The following is a 17339-nucleotide window of genomic DNA, read 5'->3' as shown; positions in this document are numbered from 1 at the left end:
AAATATATAACCAAAAATACTGAGGAGGTATAGCACCTTAACATCAAGCACTGTAGGAAACCTAAAAAATAAGATGAAATTTCAAAATAAAAGATTACCTGATCATTGTAGGTTTTTCTCTACTTAAAGTCTCTAAGCATGTAAGAACTAATAATACAGACACATCTGGAATCTATATTGGCACTCATACGTGACCTCATGCTTTTAAGTATATTTACTATTTAACCCATTTCTGTGCAATAGTTCTGGATCAATACAAATTGATATTTAAACGAGGTCTGCCTTCTAAGTGGATCCACACACCAACCTTTATTGTGATTTATTGCCAATAGCCCACAGAGGACACAGATATGGCAATAAAGGTGGTTGAAGCTATCCAAACATTTTTAACGTATGTCTGGTTCAGAATAGTAAGTTGCTGGAACCACAATATCACCTATATGAATCTACTTACATTACAGCATACCTAGCTTCTGATTTATACTAACCTTATAATATGCAACTTTGATTGCAGCAGACAAATGTCACCTAAACCTAGGATGTCTACCTATCCCACTATAATAGACACAAGATAGGAAATGTTGTTGTGTCACAATAAACCTACGATGATCAGCCTCCCATCAACAGTGGTAAAGTGCTTATAAAGAGTGTGAATTTCAACATGCACAGTATAGAAAGATGGCTACCCAGAATCTAAGATCGAATGTTAATTAAGGTCCAAGTTCTTACATCAGAAAAAAAAAGGCCAGACTAGATGGGCTGAATAGCTCTTATCTGCAGTCAAATTCTGTGTTATTTTAATTTATCTGTACCATATCACAAGGAGACATTCTGACCTCAAGCCTGAAGTTATTTCCTCACTCGTAGGTGACCAATGCCAACCATTCCTCAAAGTTGTTTTTTTTTTGTTTTTTTTTTGTTTTTTTTAATTCCACTAATGCAAAAACAAAAATCGCTTCAACATATTATACAGAGATATGAAGAGAACAAACAAACACATTGGTGGGTCAATCGACAATTCTTTCTTTTGTGTGTGTGTCAGGTTCCTCTGAATTCACCTCCTGGACTTCTTGTGCAAACTAGCGCTGGAGCTGGATATCAGTGGCGTAACAAAAAATTATCCCCCGGTGGCAAGCCCCTCCCACACACTAACATTTATGCAAGCAAAGTAACATAGCTACATACATGCTAACATACTTATTTACTAACATACTTACACAGACACACACAATAACACACCCCTACCTTACTACCATTGTTGTCCTCGGCCAGTGAAAGCTCTTCTGCTTCCTCACATTCCTTACACTCTAACTATGTGTTAGCGCCAAGAAAAGACAGGTGCCCCCCCCAAAAAAATGTGGCTGCAACGGGGGAAACCGTTATGCCAGTGGTTAATATACCATACATGATCAAATATATCTGGCTCTAAGAACACTGAGAAACTGATCTCCACAAACATTTTTTAATCTACTTTCCCAAGCAATATAATTAACGATGTGAATAGCTCTAATGGCGACTGACTCCCCTTTACATTATCTACTCTTCTCCTCAACCCACCCCCCCACAAAGGCTGCCAACTTCTGCCGAACAGGGCCCATAACTAGTGTTTCTGCCTGTATGTTTTGTTACTATACCTGTTAAAGGATACTTCAACTTCCCTGTTATATAACACCCAGAAAACATTTGTTTCAAAACATGTCAATATACCATAGCAGTAATTGTACTCTACGATATCGCTGGAAATGTACATGATGACTTTCTTTGAACTAAATCCTGTATCTACAGTAACCACAGCTGTGATTAATCCTAGAAATATAGACAGCCCATCTAGTCTTGTACCTCATATGTACTTGTAGACCTCACATGACACTTGGTCTTGCCATGGTCTACCCTATTCGTGTTTGCATGACCTTAAATGACATTACATTGGACTTAAGACACTCATAATGCCAATGTCACTGGTGGAAATAGGATATAATGCCGAGTTCTCAACTGAGCTTTGTACTGTCATACTTGTAACTGCTGAAATGACTCCGCCAAGGGAATTTTATCTTACTGAACATGGAAGAAGTGTGCTGTGAAGTATGACAATGTGCAGGCATCCTGATTAGCTGAAACAGATGTAACCTCCACATGTTTTATAAAACAAAATATATTCCTCGCCAACTCCACCCTTGTTAATAGGGAACAGTGGGGGTTTATCAGCAGAAAAACCATACTAGGGGGTACTTTTCAGTATCAATACCAAGGACTGTTCCTTCCTCATAATTTAATAGCATGCTGTTTCTGCAAAGCTAAATCTAGACGGATAAAACATTTCCAGGCTTCTATTTGTGCTCTGTGTTTTAGGCTTTGTAGAAGACCATTGTGTTGACCTATAGAGTCCATTATATGTTGTAAAGGAGCCCCATCAAGAGGCATGCTATGCTGTAAGGCACGTAACGAACATAATTGCTGTTATTGTTTGTAATAGTTATCCTCCTGTTTTATAGGGCCGATTCGAACTGTGCCGATTTGATGTGATGTCTTTTTCATCTGGCAACCTTTTCATAAATCAAGGCAAAAGCCAATACAAAGCAGTTTCTCTTCCAGCCTGTGTGACAACCGAAGTTAACACTGAACCCTCCCTGTTATCAATCATCATAAGCGTGACTCTGATATGGCATGGCTGCTCCCCCATCACAATGCAGCTGCTCTTAATGCATGCACAGGAACAATCCCCCGGCAACAACAGACAGAAGATGGGCTTAGAAAGCTAATTGTGGGTACACAGGAGACATTAGGCCCTCTGCTTTATGTTAAAAATAAAACCAGGATAAATGGATAAGGCATTCTTATCTGACACAGCTTACATTGAATAAAGGCATTTAGCACTATGCGGTTTTTATATTTAATACGGAAACCTTAAATGCCTCAGAAGGAAGAGCCACAGGAACCGAGTGCTATATAACCTAACATTTTTATTTTCTTTGGTCTTTGGTTGTGTGAAATGTCCAGGACAGCCTTATATCTCTCCCTCACTGCTTCAACGTTGTCATTTCCCCTAGACGGTTACTGAAATAGCAGTCTGGGAATTCATCAAATAGGTTAATAGTTGATAAACCTTCTATCCCAATCTTAATGTGACCTAAAAACGTTCATCTGCTTCATCTAAAAACTCTGAATGAACACCGCTTTAACTTTCAGAAAACTTTACAGCAAACCCAGTTAGCCAATATATTTCTGTAGTGGTTCCAGGCAATGAATACGTTGTCAAATACAGTTGCAGGTGTTCATAGCGGATGTCAGCTGTTAGTGAATTTGTCTTAAGTGCATTAGAGATAAAACCCAAATCCATACCTCCCCACATGTCAAATAAAAACACATAGACAGACATTTTGTTTTAGAGATTGCAGTTAGAAGAATGTGACCAGGGGTTTTCATAAATATGATCCCTTTATTGTCGAAGTGACACATATAATGGATTGCAAGCTTTGGAGACTATCTAGATCTTTTTTCAGGGATATTATAATATGCCTGAAGAAGAGACCAAGATAGTCTCCAAAGCTTGCAATCCATTATATGTGTCACTTCGGCAATAAAGGGATCATATTTACCAAATTTGCTTTCTCGCTTTCTATCGCTAACACAGTACAAATCTATACTAATATGTGACTTTATGACCTATCTGTAGCCATTTGATTAATAAATTAAAGCCATTTAGATGAGTGATTTCCTTTTATATGAATTTAGAAACCATTTTCTGCTGTTTCTATATACAGCAACACACTATCTAGAACACATTCTAAGATCCTAGAAAATAGGATCATTGGGGTGTTAAGAGGGACAGCAGGGTTTAACCCCTTAATGACAATTGCCGGTCCTGGCACGGCACGGAAAAGCATGTGCTTTACAACAATTGACGTGCCAGGACCGGCACGTCTTTAAACGGGTGCAGAAAGCGATCTACTATCGCTTTCTGCACCCAAAAAGCGTTGCTGAATGCCTCGACCTCGAGGCATTCAGCAACGCCGCGATCGGCACGAAGGGGCCATCTCTGGCCCCTCCACGGGGCGTCAACATCCGCCATACTTTGTATGGCGGCGGACGCCCGTTTTAAAAGCGTTTAGGAGGCGATCGACGATCGCCTCCTAAACTTAAATGGTGTCGCTGGAATGCCTCGATCAGGAGGCATCCAGCGACACCAAACACTAACCTTTTGATGGGCTGTGACCGCTCCGGAGAGCGGTCACAGCCGCAGCTGCCGGCAATCTTCGCCATCAAGGAAGATGGCCGCCGTCCTGTAACAGGAACCACAAATTTTAAAAGTTCGCTAGATGGTCCAGACCATCTAGAGAACTTTGGCTCCACTTGCAGGTTGAATACAGGTACTGCATTCACCATGCAAGTCAATGGAGCCCAGCTTTCTAATCACAGTGTGATTAGTAAAAATAAATTAAAAAATAAAATAAAATTAATAATAATTAGAAAAAAATAGTAAAAAAACAGTAAAATGTAAAAATCATTTCCCACTGATGTCACTATCAGGGGAACCTCCAAGTTGAAAAAAAATGTTAAATTTTTTTAAAAAAAAAATAATAATAAAAAAAAATATATATATATAAAAAATATATTTTTGTGAGCAAGTCCTAAAATTAGCATATTAGCTTAAAACAATTCTCGCATGGAAAGAGTTAAAATACTGGCATATTAAATGCCCGTGGGGTGTCTACTTTTAAAAAATTTATGATTTGATGGGGTAAATTGAATGGGCCAGGTTCAACAACGTCCCAATTAACACGGGGGGAAGGATGGCCACACATCTAATTTCCAATTAGAAAAATGCACACGTACCAAATGTGGCCTTTTAGTTCCCCCAAAAAATGACACACCCATGCATGTGGGGTATCACTGCACTCAGGAGATGTTGCTGAACACATTATGGGGTGTCGTGTGACAGCGGCATATACCAGGAGCTGTAAATTCATACATAAAGTAGGTGTGTGTGGGAAAAATACACACACAAAAATATTACTGCAAACTTTGAAAAAATGCTGGTGGTAAAATATGTGCATGCAAAGAGTTAAAATACCAGCATTTAAAATACCCTGTGGTGTCTAGTTTTGAAAAATACATGGTTTTGTTGGGCACACTGAAATGGCCTGGCTCAAAGATGTACCAAATAGGGCATGGGCAGTGGATCCCAAATGCCAAAGTTCAACATTGAAAAATGCGCATGCCCCAAATGTGGCCCTTTTGCCCCCAAACAGCCAGGCAAAATCATTCATGTGGGGTATCGCTGCGCTCAGGAGATGTTGCTGAACACATATTGGGGTGTTTTGTGATAGTGACATAAACTAGAACATTTTAATTCATACCTGAAGTAAAATGTGTATGACAAAACAAATGCAAAAAAATGACTACCATAAAGTTTGACAAAGACTGGTGGTAGATATGGTGCATGGAAAGAGTTAAAATACTAGCATTTGGAATACCCTGGGCTGTCTAGTTTTCAAAAATATATGACTTGATGGGGTAAATTGCATTGGCCGGGTTCAAAGATACCCGAAATGGCACATGGGGGGAAGAATTACCAGATTTGGAAAAAATGGCTTTGAAATAGCAAAACGCTACCTGTACTTATTGCCCCATAATGGGTAGAAAAAAGCAAAAAAACATAAAAACATTGGGTATTTCTAAACTCAGGACAAATAGTAGAATCTATTTAGCAGGTTTTTTCATTACCTTTTATAGATGAGTAAAAGATTTTTCAACTAAAAGTTAGAAACAGTCATTTTTTTCTAAATTTTTCACCATATTTTATAATTTTTTTAATAGTAAATAATATGATACAATCAAAACAATGTCATCTAAAGAAAGCCCTTCTTGTCCTGAAAAAAACAATATCTAATGTGTGTGGGTTCAGTAAACGGGAAAGAAGAAAATTACAGCTAAACACAAGCAGCGCAGAAATGTTAAAAAGGCCATTGTCACAAAGGGTACAAAAAGTAAAATCAGCCTTTGTCTCGAAGGGGTTAAATTCCATAGAGGTATTTATTGTCCCTCCTAAAACAGTAGGTACACATGCCCAAGTCTTACTTGACTTTGGGCTTTTAAAACGCATAGTTAAGCCAAGAAGCTGAAATCTTTAGTGCTTCGGTAAACTCATAAAAAACCTTGCGTTTTAGTGAATGGATCTCTTAGATTAACTTGGATGGTTTTAACGCGTGTTGCGATCACCATGTGCATGCTTTTATCAAGTAACCAATTTCACTGCGCGTGCTCACCCGTTCTGAACACTGTGTACCTGACATTGATCTGAATTAATGTTGACTGCTGCCACACTGCACAGCACGGAGTTTCTGCAATAATTTGGTGACAACGCGATGGGATATCAAGCAGCGGATAATTTCCTATTTGCTGCTACCATCCTCTGTTCTTTATCATCAATTAAATTTGTTTTCAAACAAATTTGTCTTACAGTGAATATTTATACAGAAACAAAGGACTAATTACACGCCCCTGGATTTAGAAAAAAATTGCATTAGATCCGTAAGGTTCTGATTACTTCTCTATGTACCGTTGAAAAGGTTGTGTGACCTTGAGAGGCCACATACAAATCCAAATTTAAAGCCACAACTATAAAACTTATTAATGTTTTAGTCCTGGCGCTTGTTTTAACCCACTTTCTGGCCATGCTCTCATAAAAATTATAGCCGTAATGCCTACTATGACAGCGCGGACTGACATCTGTAAAACCGCGTTCAGTGTTCCCATCAGTTCTCAGTGCAGGAGTCTGCAGCCCTTGTGAGAAACAATAAAATGCTCCCGACTAAAACAAGAGATCAGAAAATTTTCAGCAAAATGACGAAATTAAAAAAATATAAAACGTCCGAAAACAAATGTCCATAGGGGCCAGGCTGCTTTCCTGTGCGTTGCTCTGTCCAGCAAAGTCCCGTGAATGCACGTCACATGACTCTGCGCTCCCTTCCTTCTTCCCCTGGGGGCGGGACAAGAGAAGTTGCAGGGAAGAAGCCAAGCCCCTGCAAAAGTCTGCGAGTGAGAGATCTTCAGTTCGGGTAAGGGGGTCGGGGAGGATATATGAATGAGTGAATTAATGTTTGTGAATGAGTGTGTGTGATAGCATGGATGTGTAAGTGTGTGTGTGTGGGGATAGCATGGCATAGGGAGCCTGTAATCATACACCTATCATGCCTAGGTTCTAGCATGTACTAGCTGCTGGGCATGACAGGAGTGTGATTGCTGTTAATTATATATATATAAATATTTTTTGGTGTGTTACTTTTAATTAAAGTGTGGTTATTTTTTTATTTTTTATTTTTAAAGGTGGGGGTCATTTTTGGTTTCAGCTTCGGCCAAGTGAATCCTGAATTTTCGGTCCATTTTGGTGCATCCCTAATTATCATTATATAAAATTAGTGGGTCAGAGGCTTAGATATTACATGAAAGAAATACCAAGATGGTGGTAGGTAAGTGGAACAGCCTCCCATCAGAAGTGGTAGCGGTTAATACAATTTCCTGAAACATGCATAAAGCAAGAATATAAGACTAGACCAAGGACTGACTAAGGTTTAAGTCCTTACATACGGAAAACATAGATAGGAACGATCCAGTCCATCTAGACTATCTGCTGTCAAATTCTATTATTTGTAAACCTGAACCAGAGTCCCTGCATGTATTTGGTAGTTTATGCTCAAGTATTCTCTTTGCTGTGGATCCTGAGCACCCCGGCTGAGACAGACACTTTGTATACGGTATTTTCCAAAAAATATCACAGTATCACTGAATATATTACTTTCTGAGAGTCTATACCACACTGGACATATTTCTTGGAGAAATAATAGTGGGAGGGATCTTATACTGCAAACACATTATATCCCACAGCAAACCTGTGTAAACATGACCTTCATTCTCCAATATCTCAGACCAGTATTCATTGACTTCCATTATCTATATACTCTGCTCCCAACACACAGATGAAGAAACCATTGCTTTATCACTAGCACTTGAGTTGCCTTGTCATGGAGCCCAGACTCCACTGTTAATCTTCAAAATCCATCATCACGCTATATAATTTTTATGGGAAGTGTAGTTAATAAATGCTAAATTCTGATACATTATTCCAAGTCAAGTAAAATGACCTTTCAATATACTTGGCTTAAAATGTGCAGAGAACATAATGGCATCTATAAATATGCATTTTAATTCAGTGGGAACTGAGAAAGTTGCAGGAAAGGTTCAGTGTTATAATGTGTGTATGTACGTATACCTCAATATAACATACTATTCCTTAATGTACACTTAATAGCACTAATAGCACATCCATTCTGTTTCTCTAAATCATAACTTATGGACAGAACCATCATTATCTTATTCATCCACTGTCTCTGTCAAATTGGTCAATATGCTGTGTTCTATAAATATATTAATATGATTGTTTGCTTGTGATGTGAGTTGAGTTTTGGGTAAAGGATTTCTAGAAAAAAACAGTATTTAAGGAATAAACATCTCTGTGTTGCTGAATGAGTTAAATGAAAAAAGGAATACGCTCAAACATTTTGTTGATGTTTGCTTTTTATTCAGCGAGCACTTAGTGAGATTCTGCTCCCTCGTGCTTCTTTAAGTGTTGAATAATAAGACACAATTTGCAGGTAGCTGTAACGTGGGGTTTCTCTCTCTTACTGGAAGGCACTTGTGCACTTTTAGACTGCATTTATTTGTGCAGCCATTTGTAAAAAGGATTTTGTGCTATAAAATGGATCTCAATATACTAATGTTTTTTGTATTTGCAGAAATTGACTGCATAACCACTAGTTGATTTTTAGGGAGCAATATTCATGCAAAACAACGTTGTCCAAACAAAAAACAGTAAGATGATGCATGCCGATTTTTTTTTTACTTTTGCGTTACCATAAATAGCACAATAAGCCACTCAGGAGGCTAAATATGTCAGGTGTGTAGGTTAGGGAGCATTTCAGAGGTTGTTCTTGGGGATATCATGGAAACAGCTATGTGACAGTATTCAGAGGGTTCCACCATATGAAGCCTTAATAAAAACCCACTCACACCTCAGTGGTATGCGCTACGCTCTGCATCACAAAAACTACGGATACTGACCAATAATATGGGGTTCTATTCAGGAAGGTTGCCAAGAGAGTTATTGTCCCAGCTCCTTGACTTTACTGTACATCATAAAGGTCCAGCCCCAATACACTTCTTCTGCAGGAATGAAATTCTTAACCCCTTAAGGACAATGGGCCGTCCCTAAACCCATTGAAAACAATGCATGTACGGGCTTTGTGATTAAGGGGTAAATCAGTGAAGAGTTCTCCAAAGTCTCCCTACCCATTGAATTATACATGGCCAACTCAGCCCCTCTTGCTGGAGAAATTATTGGCCCTTGATAATAAATAGCAAAGTTGAAACTACAACCCCCCTGCAAACTCTTGCTTTAGTGAATAAATCCCAATACATTAGACCTAGGGAGGAAAGCACTTATTTTCAATTGTATGACATAAAAAATAAATGAAAAGGTTATTTTGGAAAAACTACTATTACCAATAGCATAAAGAACTTCAACAGTAGACGCTAGAGGATATAACCATGCCTGTAATGTTATATTAGGAGCTTTCAGCACGCAAACCGAACAAAGTAAATTATTAAGCTATTCATTTATATTGGTTGGTAGTACAATAATCCCTCATAGCACACAAGGAAGTGCCAACATACACACGGAGCCTGTATGTATTAAAAGTGGGAAGAACGTGGAGCGCCATGAGAAATATAAAACTAAACAGTTATTGGAAAAGTCTCCACTATATTCTATGTGACGCCTCCAAAAACATGACTTGGTAAGCACTGCAGTCACGTGTACAATATTAATCCCTTCTATCTGGATCCATGGTATATAACTTCACCAAAGGCTCTTCGATTTGAGGAGATGAATCTACATTTATCTAGCTGAAATGGCCACAATTAATATTTCATAGACTGTGTATGTTTCACTGCATTCATAATGGCTTGTATTGATTGATCAAAAGAGTACAGCTAAATGCCTCTGCCGCTGGAGGGAAAACTGAAACGGTTTCAGTTTACAAAGAATTGTGTGTGAATTGGCCTGTGTCTTCTGGGGTATTGTTTTCTGCATATTTGAATAAGTGATAAACAAAATTAGCAATTAAGCCTGTGGCTTATATTTGAAGGACTACTTTCTTGAAGGCAAAGGTGTTGCTCGCAGCAAATTCAATTATGTTTTACCAGTTTCAGATTCTGCATGCACACGTGAAAAGTGCAATGAAAATGTACTGAGGTTTGCAAAATGGCTGCGATGCTGCCAACATTTCACCCCCTGCTGCCAGTCCTCACTCTACAAATAAGGGTTTATTTACTAAAACAGAAAGTTGTGCTTCAGCTCCTTGACTTCACAATGCACTACAAAAGGCCAACCTTCTTGAATTGAATTATGTACTATACAGGACCACCTCACTCATTCTTGCTGGAGAGTCAAAACCACAACTCTCCTTAAAATCATGCTTTAGTGAATATACCCCTTTGTGTATGTGAACAGGTTTATAGCAGGATGTAGATACACTGTTAGACTTTTGACTGCCCAATAAAAGCAATCACATCGGTCAACTTTAACAAAATATATTTTCATTAAGAATATAAGAGGAGCTAAAACACTTTCCAGTTATGTATCACTACAGGGTGGCAGAGTATGGTACTCTAAAAATAAAATAGTTATGTTTGAGATTGGACCATGTAGGTCTTTGTGAAATCATTAACAGGTGCATTGAGTGACCATAGAAACCGTATGTATGGTTTAAATATTAATTTGCACCACTTCTGCTTGAAATCAAATTTTCTTCTCCTGTTCTATGTATGAATACATCCTCTTTAAGTGGCATCACCTTGTTCAGTCTGAGTAACAGAAGAGATGTAACATAATACCGGCAGATGAGACTGACCTTTTTGTCTTGGTCCTGGGAGACTGGTCTCAGGGGGTGACTATAAAACGTAAATAAACTGACACACTTAAGCACTATAAACCAGTTCCAGGAGACACATTATGGATCTTCAGTAACGTCTGTGAAATTACTGTGTACAGCCAGACTACCCCCCCCCCCAATAAAAGCAGTAGGTTCATGAAAGATTTATCCGGAACAGACCTTACCTTCCTACTGCTACATGATAGATCTGTGGGAAATATCTCCCAAAGCATGTCTTCCCATATTAACATTAGAGTTAACAATCATAATAGAAAGACATGAAAGGTCTACTCGTCTTCCCTATTGGAAGTTAAAGATTACACACAGCTAGATGGTGCAATACGCCAAGCAACTGTCCTCATGCCACTTAACCTGTTCTCCCATAAACTTTAGCCCACTAACTTTTTTTTTACCACTGGCTTTAATCACCACCATCAGCCATCTCCATTCACCTGGCTCTACATTACAGTCCAATGGCCCCTTCAATAAACTACCCCTTCTCCTGTCCAATGTATCAGACAGTAAGACCACTGCAAACAACTTTTCAACAAATTGAAAAAGAGATTTTGTTGTGATACAACAACCTGAACCCTATTACAGCCTCCAGTAAATCGCTTGCTTACAATACGAGATGAATCAGGATGCACTTTTGAGGCATTAGGCTTTATCTGCTAACCTTGTTCTGGCAGTCATAATGCTCCTCTAAAACCCGAATGCATTATAAATGGACAGTTGCTTTATTTGCATTAAATCAATCTGGAAACGAGCAAAGCAATTTCATTCTAGTACATTTATTATTTTTTTAAGGCTAAACTAAATCCAATACGTCGCTCACAATGAGGCTCTAAATGGCTGAAATAGGAGACTTATTATTCATCAGGATTCTTGGCTGTCAGACGAAGGGACGCATTTAAACATCTACAGGTGTCCGCATTGGCAAGCTTTGACCATATGGCACATTAGTTTAATCCGCAATCCAATAGAGTTGCACATGAATTAAGAGCTCTTGAAATAGACTTGCCGCATTTTTTCTCACTCAAATTATTTAACCGTCGTAATCAATAATGGGCTCTGCTTTGTCACGGCTAAGAGGGATATATGAATGCATGTGCACAGCTGCTTCTTAAAGACACTACCGGAGACTGTCAATGCATCTGCACGTGTGCCTTATATATGAACATCTCCACAGGTAGCTGGAAGCATACACATCATGACCGTTAACTCCTTCTAGACCATGAGTATATTGTACCCCAAAACTCATGCTTTTGTGGCGTCTTTTTTTCCCAGTATACTCTGGGCGCTTTATAAATAAATAATGTATCCACTCAAACGTTTGGTATAAATAATATTCTTAAAAAAAAAAAAATACACGTTTTCCACAGGTTTTTCCTACATGTATCCAGTAGTCATACAGAAGGTCACTGTTAAGGGATATATGATGCGGTCACTTAAAATTAAACACCAATGTAATATCCCAACTCTGTCTGCGGTCATCACTGTTGAAAACATGGGGAGATGGGCAGGAGTGATGTTTTTATTGCCCATCAGTATCAGTGGTAAAAAAATAAATAATCTTTTAACTCCATAGTTACCTCTCTATCAACGTGTGCAAGAGGGAGACAGCGTGAGAGTCAAAGTCAATGATTGCTTATCACATTACAGACAACTACCTCTATAGGTTTATGTGGTTGCGAGAAGGTCCCTTTGCTGGGGCCTAAGGAGACAGGAGCGTCCTTGAAGCATGCACCACTACTTGCTGCAGAACCTTCTATTATGATTATTATGATGGCATGGAAGGTCATGAAGGCAACAAGGGGTTAAAATGTTTGGGTATACTGAATTGAAAGATGTAGGAAGATGCCAGATCCAATCTGTGATTTCTATTTCATCAAAGGTTTGATGGTGGAAGTGTAGGAAACTTTTTTTGTTTTTTAGCCCCATGCTGAGGGGCTAAGCAACAATATCATCTAAGATGTTTTTGCTACCTCTAGTTCAGATCTATTGTGAGGGGACCTGCGAGAAGATGGATTTAACAGCCATAACTGTTGTGCAATAGTACAGTAAGCTTTGTTGTGGCAATAACAATATCTACTGCAGCAAACCTGTTAGTCACTAAAAAATATAAAAAGAACAGAGAAAAGGGGAAAAAAGGAAATTTCGGCTCTCTAATTACTGTCATTATATGAAAATAATAAAACCGTAATACATTTCCTTTGACATCCTTGTGGAACAAAATGTTACCATGGCATCTGTTAAGATTCTAGCTACCAGCCCTTAATTAAGGGGAAGAAAACTACTACAAATGTTGAAATGTAATTAGTTTGTAAAAGCCCAAATCCTAGCCCAAAGCCATGTTCTTCCTGCGATATCACATTCTTTGCTTCTTGTGTAAACTTTTCATTAGGAAAGAGACATCTTTATAATCTAATAGACCTGGTTATAATGCAGCTGCTGGAAATATTATTCTTGCATTAGGAACAGAAGCATGTTTTAGTAATGTCCGTTTAATGCAATTTGCGTACTTGCAGGAGTCAACTCGACGTGATCATTTAGATTTGATCAATGTGAATTGGTGCCTCAGAAAAGGTAAACCATTTGATCATTGAGGATTTCATCAATTGTGCTTGGGGCCTGGCAGCGATAAGGCATGACTTCATGAACGTACGTTATCGGCGGCTTATTCGTGGAAAGCCAAAGAGGTAATAAGCTACTTTCGATGGCGTTTGGCACAGTGCGTAGGCAGGATGGAAGATTAAAACGCCTGATTATCAGCTGAATGAAAATATTTGTGACGAAGGAGATTTTCTGTGCTTAAATGAAAATGAAGAAACAGACTTTTTTTCTAAGATCTATTTTGCAATATTTCATATTCAATATTAAAATAAAAACATGCTCCATTCACTACATTTTCTATAAAGAAGTAAAAAAATAAAATATGTCAAAACATGTTTAAGAGGTGAGTTATGATCTGCCATTTGGTTTACAACTAATATATTCTGATTCCTTCCTGTTTTATATGTGGATAGTTCATATAACAGATGCAATTTTCACTCATTGTATTCTGCCCAGTATTAAACAGTGCATTAGAAGCAGAAATATATGACAGAAGGGTTACGTGTTCCTAGAAAACATGACCAGTTCTTACTAGTCCCCATGTAGAGACTGATTGAATAATTCACAGGAGTAGAATGCCTACAGACTTCAGGTGCTACGCCATGAAACCTTTAAATGCATATACTTATAGCAGCAGAAAGCATACCATACATATTTGTCCCCTACATTTAGAGTTTTTTTGCTACTGTAATAAAGATGCATAAATACTTTATTAATTATGCAGACATACAGAAACTGCTATTTTCATGTGTTCTTCCACCAAAAAAAAAAAAAAAAAAAGACCGCTACCCCCTGCAAAGGTAATGATAGAGGGTTCTTGAGGTTGAATAGCACTGTATGTTTGTGTGGCTACAAACATGACTACAAGAGGATTAAACATCACCAATATCATACACAAGTGGTATAAAGTGTCAGGCTATTATTATGCAGCAGACCTCTATACCCCATCTTCTTGATATACCTGTGGGAAAGCAGGCTGCAAAGTACTGCAGATTTGGGTTTTTGGTATGTTTTTGTTTCACACAAAGTAAACAACTCAATCACATTGCCGTATCCCCCCCACCCCCCATGTATCTTAACCCCTAAGTGACCTGAGCCTTTTTGCCATTTTTAGCATATCTTTGCTCATGTTTAGTGCACCCACACAAATTATATATTTAGTTTCTTAAGGAAAGCTAGGGCTTTCTCATGTTGCCACTTTTAATAGTTTTTGTTAATGTGAATCATATATTGAAAATAATATTTATATATTGAAAAATGGTTAAAACCGGAAAACCCATATAGGAGAACTTGTGGTCACCTGAAAAATATGCTTTCTTTATTACTATAAATGGTAAAGAAAGCCTACTCATAGCTGCCAGTTACCTTGAATTTGGAATAACAGTCCCAAACAGGCTTATGTCTTGGAAAATGACTGTATATATTGGGACTGCTTGCAGCTTTGCATTTTTCAGCCTCCACAAAATTGAAAAATGAGTATAATAAACAGTGCTAACATGTTGAGCAATGAGCTTTAGCACCTTTGTAGGAGTAGGCCAGCCTTGCCAAGTAAATGGCTAATGTTAATGAACCCGGTATTTACATTAAGATTAACATAGAGGATAAGCGTTCCACACGCATGGAATCAATACATGAAAGACTAGATGTTCACAAGATGTTTACGAGGAGCAGTATTTCAATACACATGGGGCAAAAAAAAAAAAAAAGCAAACAAAACCTTACTTGAATTTAGTTTCCACGTCAGAGGTGGCCTTCTGGTATTCTTCGGTGGTAACTTTGTAAAACTGAGCGCTCTGTAAAGACAGAACAGCACAAACGTGAATAACAAAAGCCCAAATAAAATGCGGAAAACACCCTCATTTTACCATGCTTGTAAGAAATCTCGGGGACCAAGTCACAATCAATGCTGTGCTACTATTCACCACCAGCACTGAAAGAGTTCATAAATAAAATCTGGCCTGGAAGTCAAAGGTACTTCTATGTCAGTTGCTGTCAGTTACACTTTGCAGTGTAATCCATGCATTATTAGTAAAAAGTATATCTTTATAACATAACTGTTACTATCTGATCACTGATTGGAGACATTTCACTGATCATTGATCAGGTTAACTAACTAATGTCCGTGACATAAACTTGTCACTTTTTTGTTTTTAATAGCTTTTAATCTAAGACATTTTCTGATCAATGAGTAACCTGGTGGGTGCATATTATACACAGGTCCTAAAATGAGCGTAAAGTTATACCTGCGTTTTATATACAAGATTTACTATAAGATTACTATAAAACACAGCTTGGACAAGTCCGTCTTTTCCCCCCTTATTCACCAACAAATACATTTTGTGCTTTATCTACGTTATTACAATCTGAATACATTTAAAACTATGGATAGACACCATTGCTTCGTTCTCAATCATCGCTTCACGTAAAGGAAAACAAATTTAAAATGATTGCATTCAAAGGGTTCTGGCTGGCTTTAACGAGAAAAATCTGTCTATAAAAGCTGTATTATATTCCACACATTCTGCCTTGAAGCCATTTCATTTAGGGCTTAGTTTTACTTTTCTAACTTGCATTAAACAAGCATTATTGCAGAATAGTCTATGGCCGAAGTTATAACTTCATAGAAACATTCTTGAGATAATAATAAATATGTGCCTTACGGTGCAAGAGTGGTGCCACAGGAATAGGTTCTGTTCTGGCAAATCCTACTGAAAAGCATTGATGGGTTCTACAGGTCAAACAAAACTTTCAGCAACCCAAGTTTCCCAATGAAATCAAGGGAGACTGAACTCCCAAAACCCACAGGAGATGTGCTTTGTGAATTTTGGCTCTGCGGAGGACTCTGGCCTTGGACATTTCAGAGTTATAACCAAGTTAAACTTATGCTAACCTCAAACTACTGAAGCTGTCAACAAGTCGCAGAAAAAAGGAGCCCAAAATTAGGAATGGATTTTCATGGTATACCGGAACTAATGGCGCATATAGTCCACTGCAGAAGTCCATGCCCCATAGTAGCTTGCAATAATCTTTCTAGAGGACAGTGATGAGACTGTGCATGCAGAAGTCACTGGGGGCCAGAAGCACCATACGTGCCTTCAATAAACTGAAGTTTACTCTGGCCGATATTCGGTATCTTTGCTCTGCATTGTATTAGATCAATAAGGCGTGTTATGAAGCAGTAGACAGACCGCTGAGCGAAAGAGGACAGGCCCCCGTTTGAGATGATGAATGGCCTTCTATCAAGCCACTGTCCCCGTGATGCAAGCATTCACTATAATCTTATTTAGGCTGCGATTTATCTTTCCTTTGCCTGATCAATAAAGATGAACATAACAGCTGCAGGGATCAATAGCTATTTTTTATCATTTTCAGGCACCGTTTTGACATGGAGACAATATCCTAGCTTTAGTTTCACCTTCTTTTAAACTCCTTTTATTGAATTCAGAGTGGCTAGGCTACAAAGTCAGCCAGCTTTTCAACTGTTTTACTGTAATCAGAAGTATGAGGAAACTCATCAAACCGCCACTTTTGAAATATTCCTGGAAAAGCATTCAGTCAAAGTCAGATCTAGAAGCCGCATTTAATTTAATTCCTAAATATAAACCTATATTGGCTTTTCAAAACGCCTTTAATCCAAAAGTATGTTCTGTCCGAGGGTTTGAGAATCATGTTAAAAACTATTACAATGGATGGTTGCATAAAACAAGGACCCAACATTAGTATATCTCGCACACACGC

At 38.2% G+C, this 17339-nt stretch overlaps 1 protein-coding gene across 1 annotated transcript in view; it reads right to left on the bottom strand.

Moving 5' to 3' along the window:
• Positions 1-17339, bottom strand: part of LOC149298763 (MICOS complex subunit Mic19-like) — a 115799-nt gene that overhangs the window by 14857 nt on the left and 83603 nt on the right. Inside the window, exon 6 of the mRNA XM_089487245.1 lies at positions 15324-15394. Within this exon, the coding sequence (XP_089343371.1) occupies positions 15324-15394 (71 nt within the window). The remainder of the gene's footprint in view (positions 1-15323; positions 15395-17339) is intronic.

This window comes from Sceloporus occidentalis, unplaced genomic scaffold (genome assembly GCF_023333645.1).
Source record: "Sceloporus occidentalis isolate IW3139 unplaced genomic scaffold, rSceOcc1.0.p SCAF_31, whole genome shotgun sequence".
In the NCBI taxonomy this organism is placed as follows: domain Eukaryota; kingdom Metazoa; phylum Chordata; class Lepidosauria; order Squamata; family Phrynosomatidae; genus Sceloporus; species Sceloporus occidentalis.
This window is presented reverse-complemented; position numbering and strand designations above follow the sequence as displayed.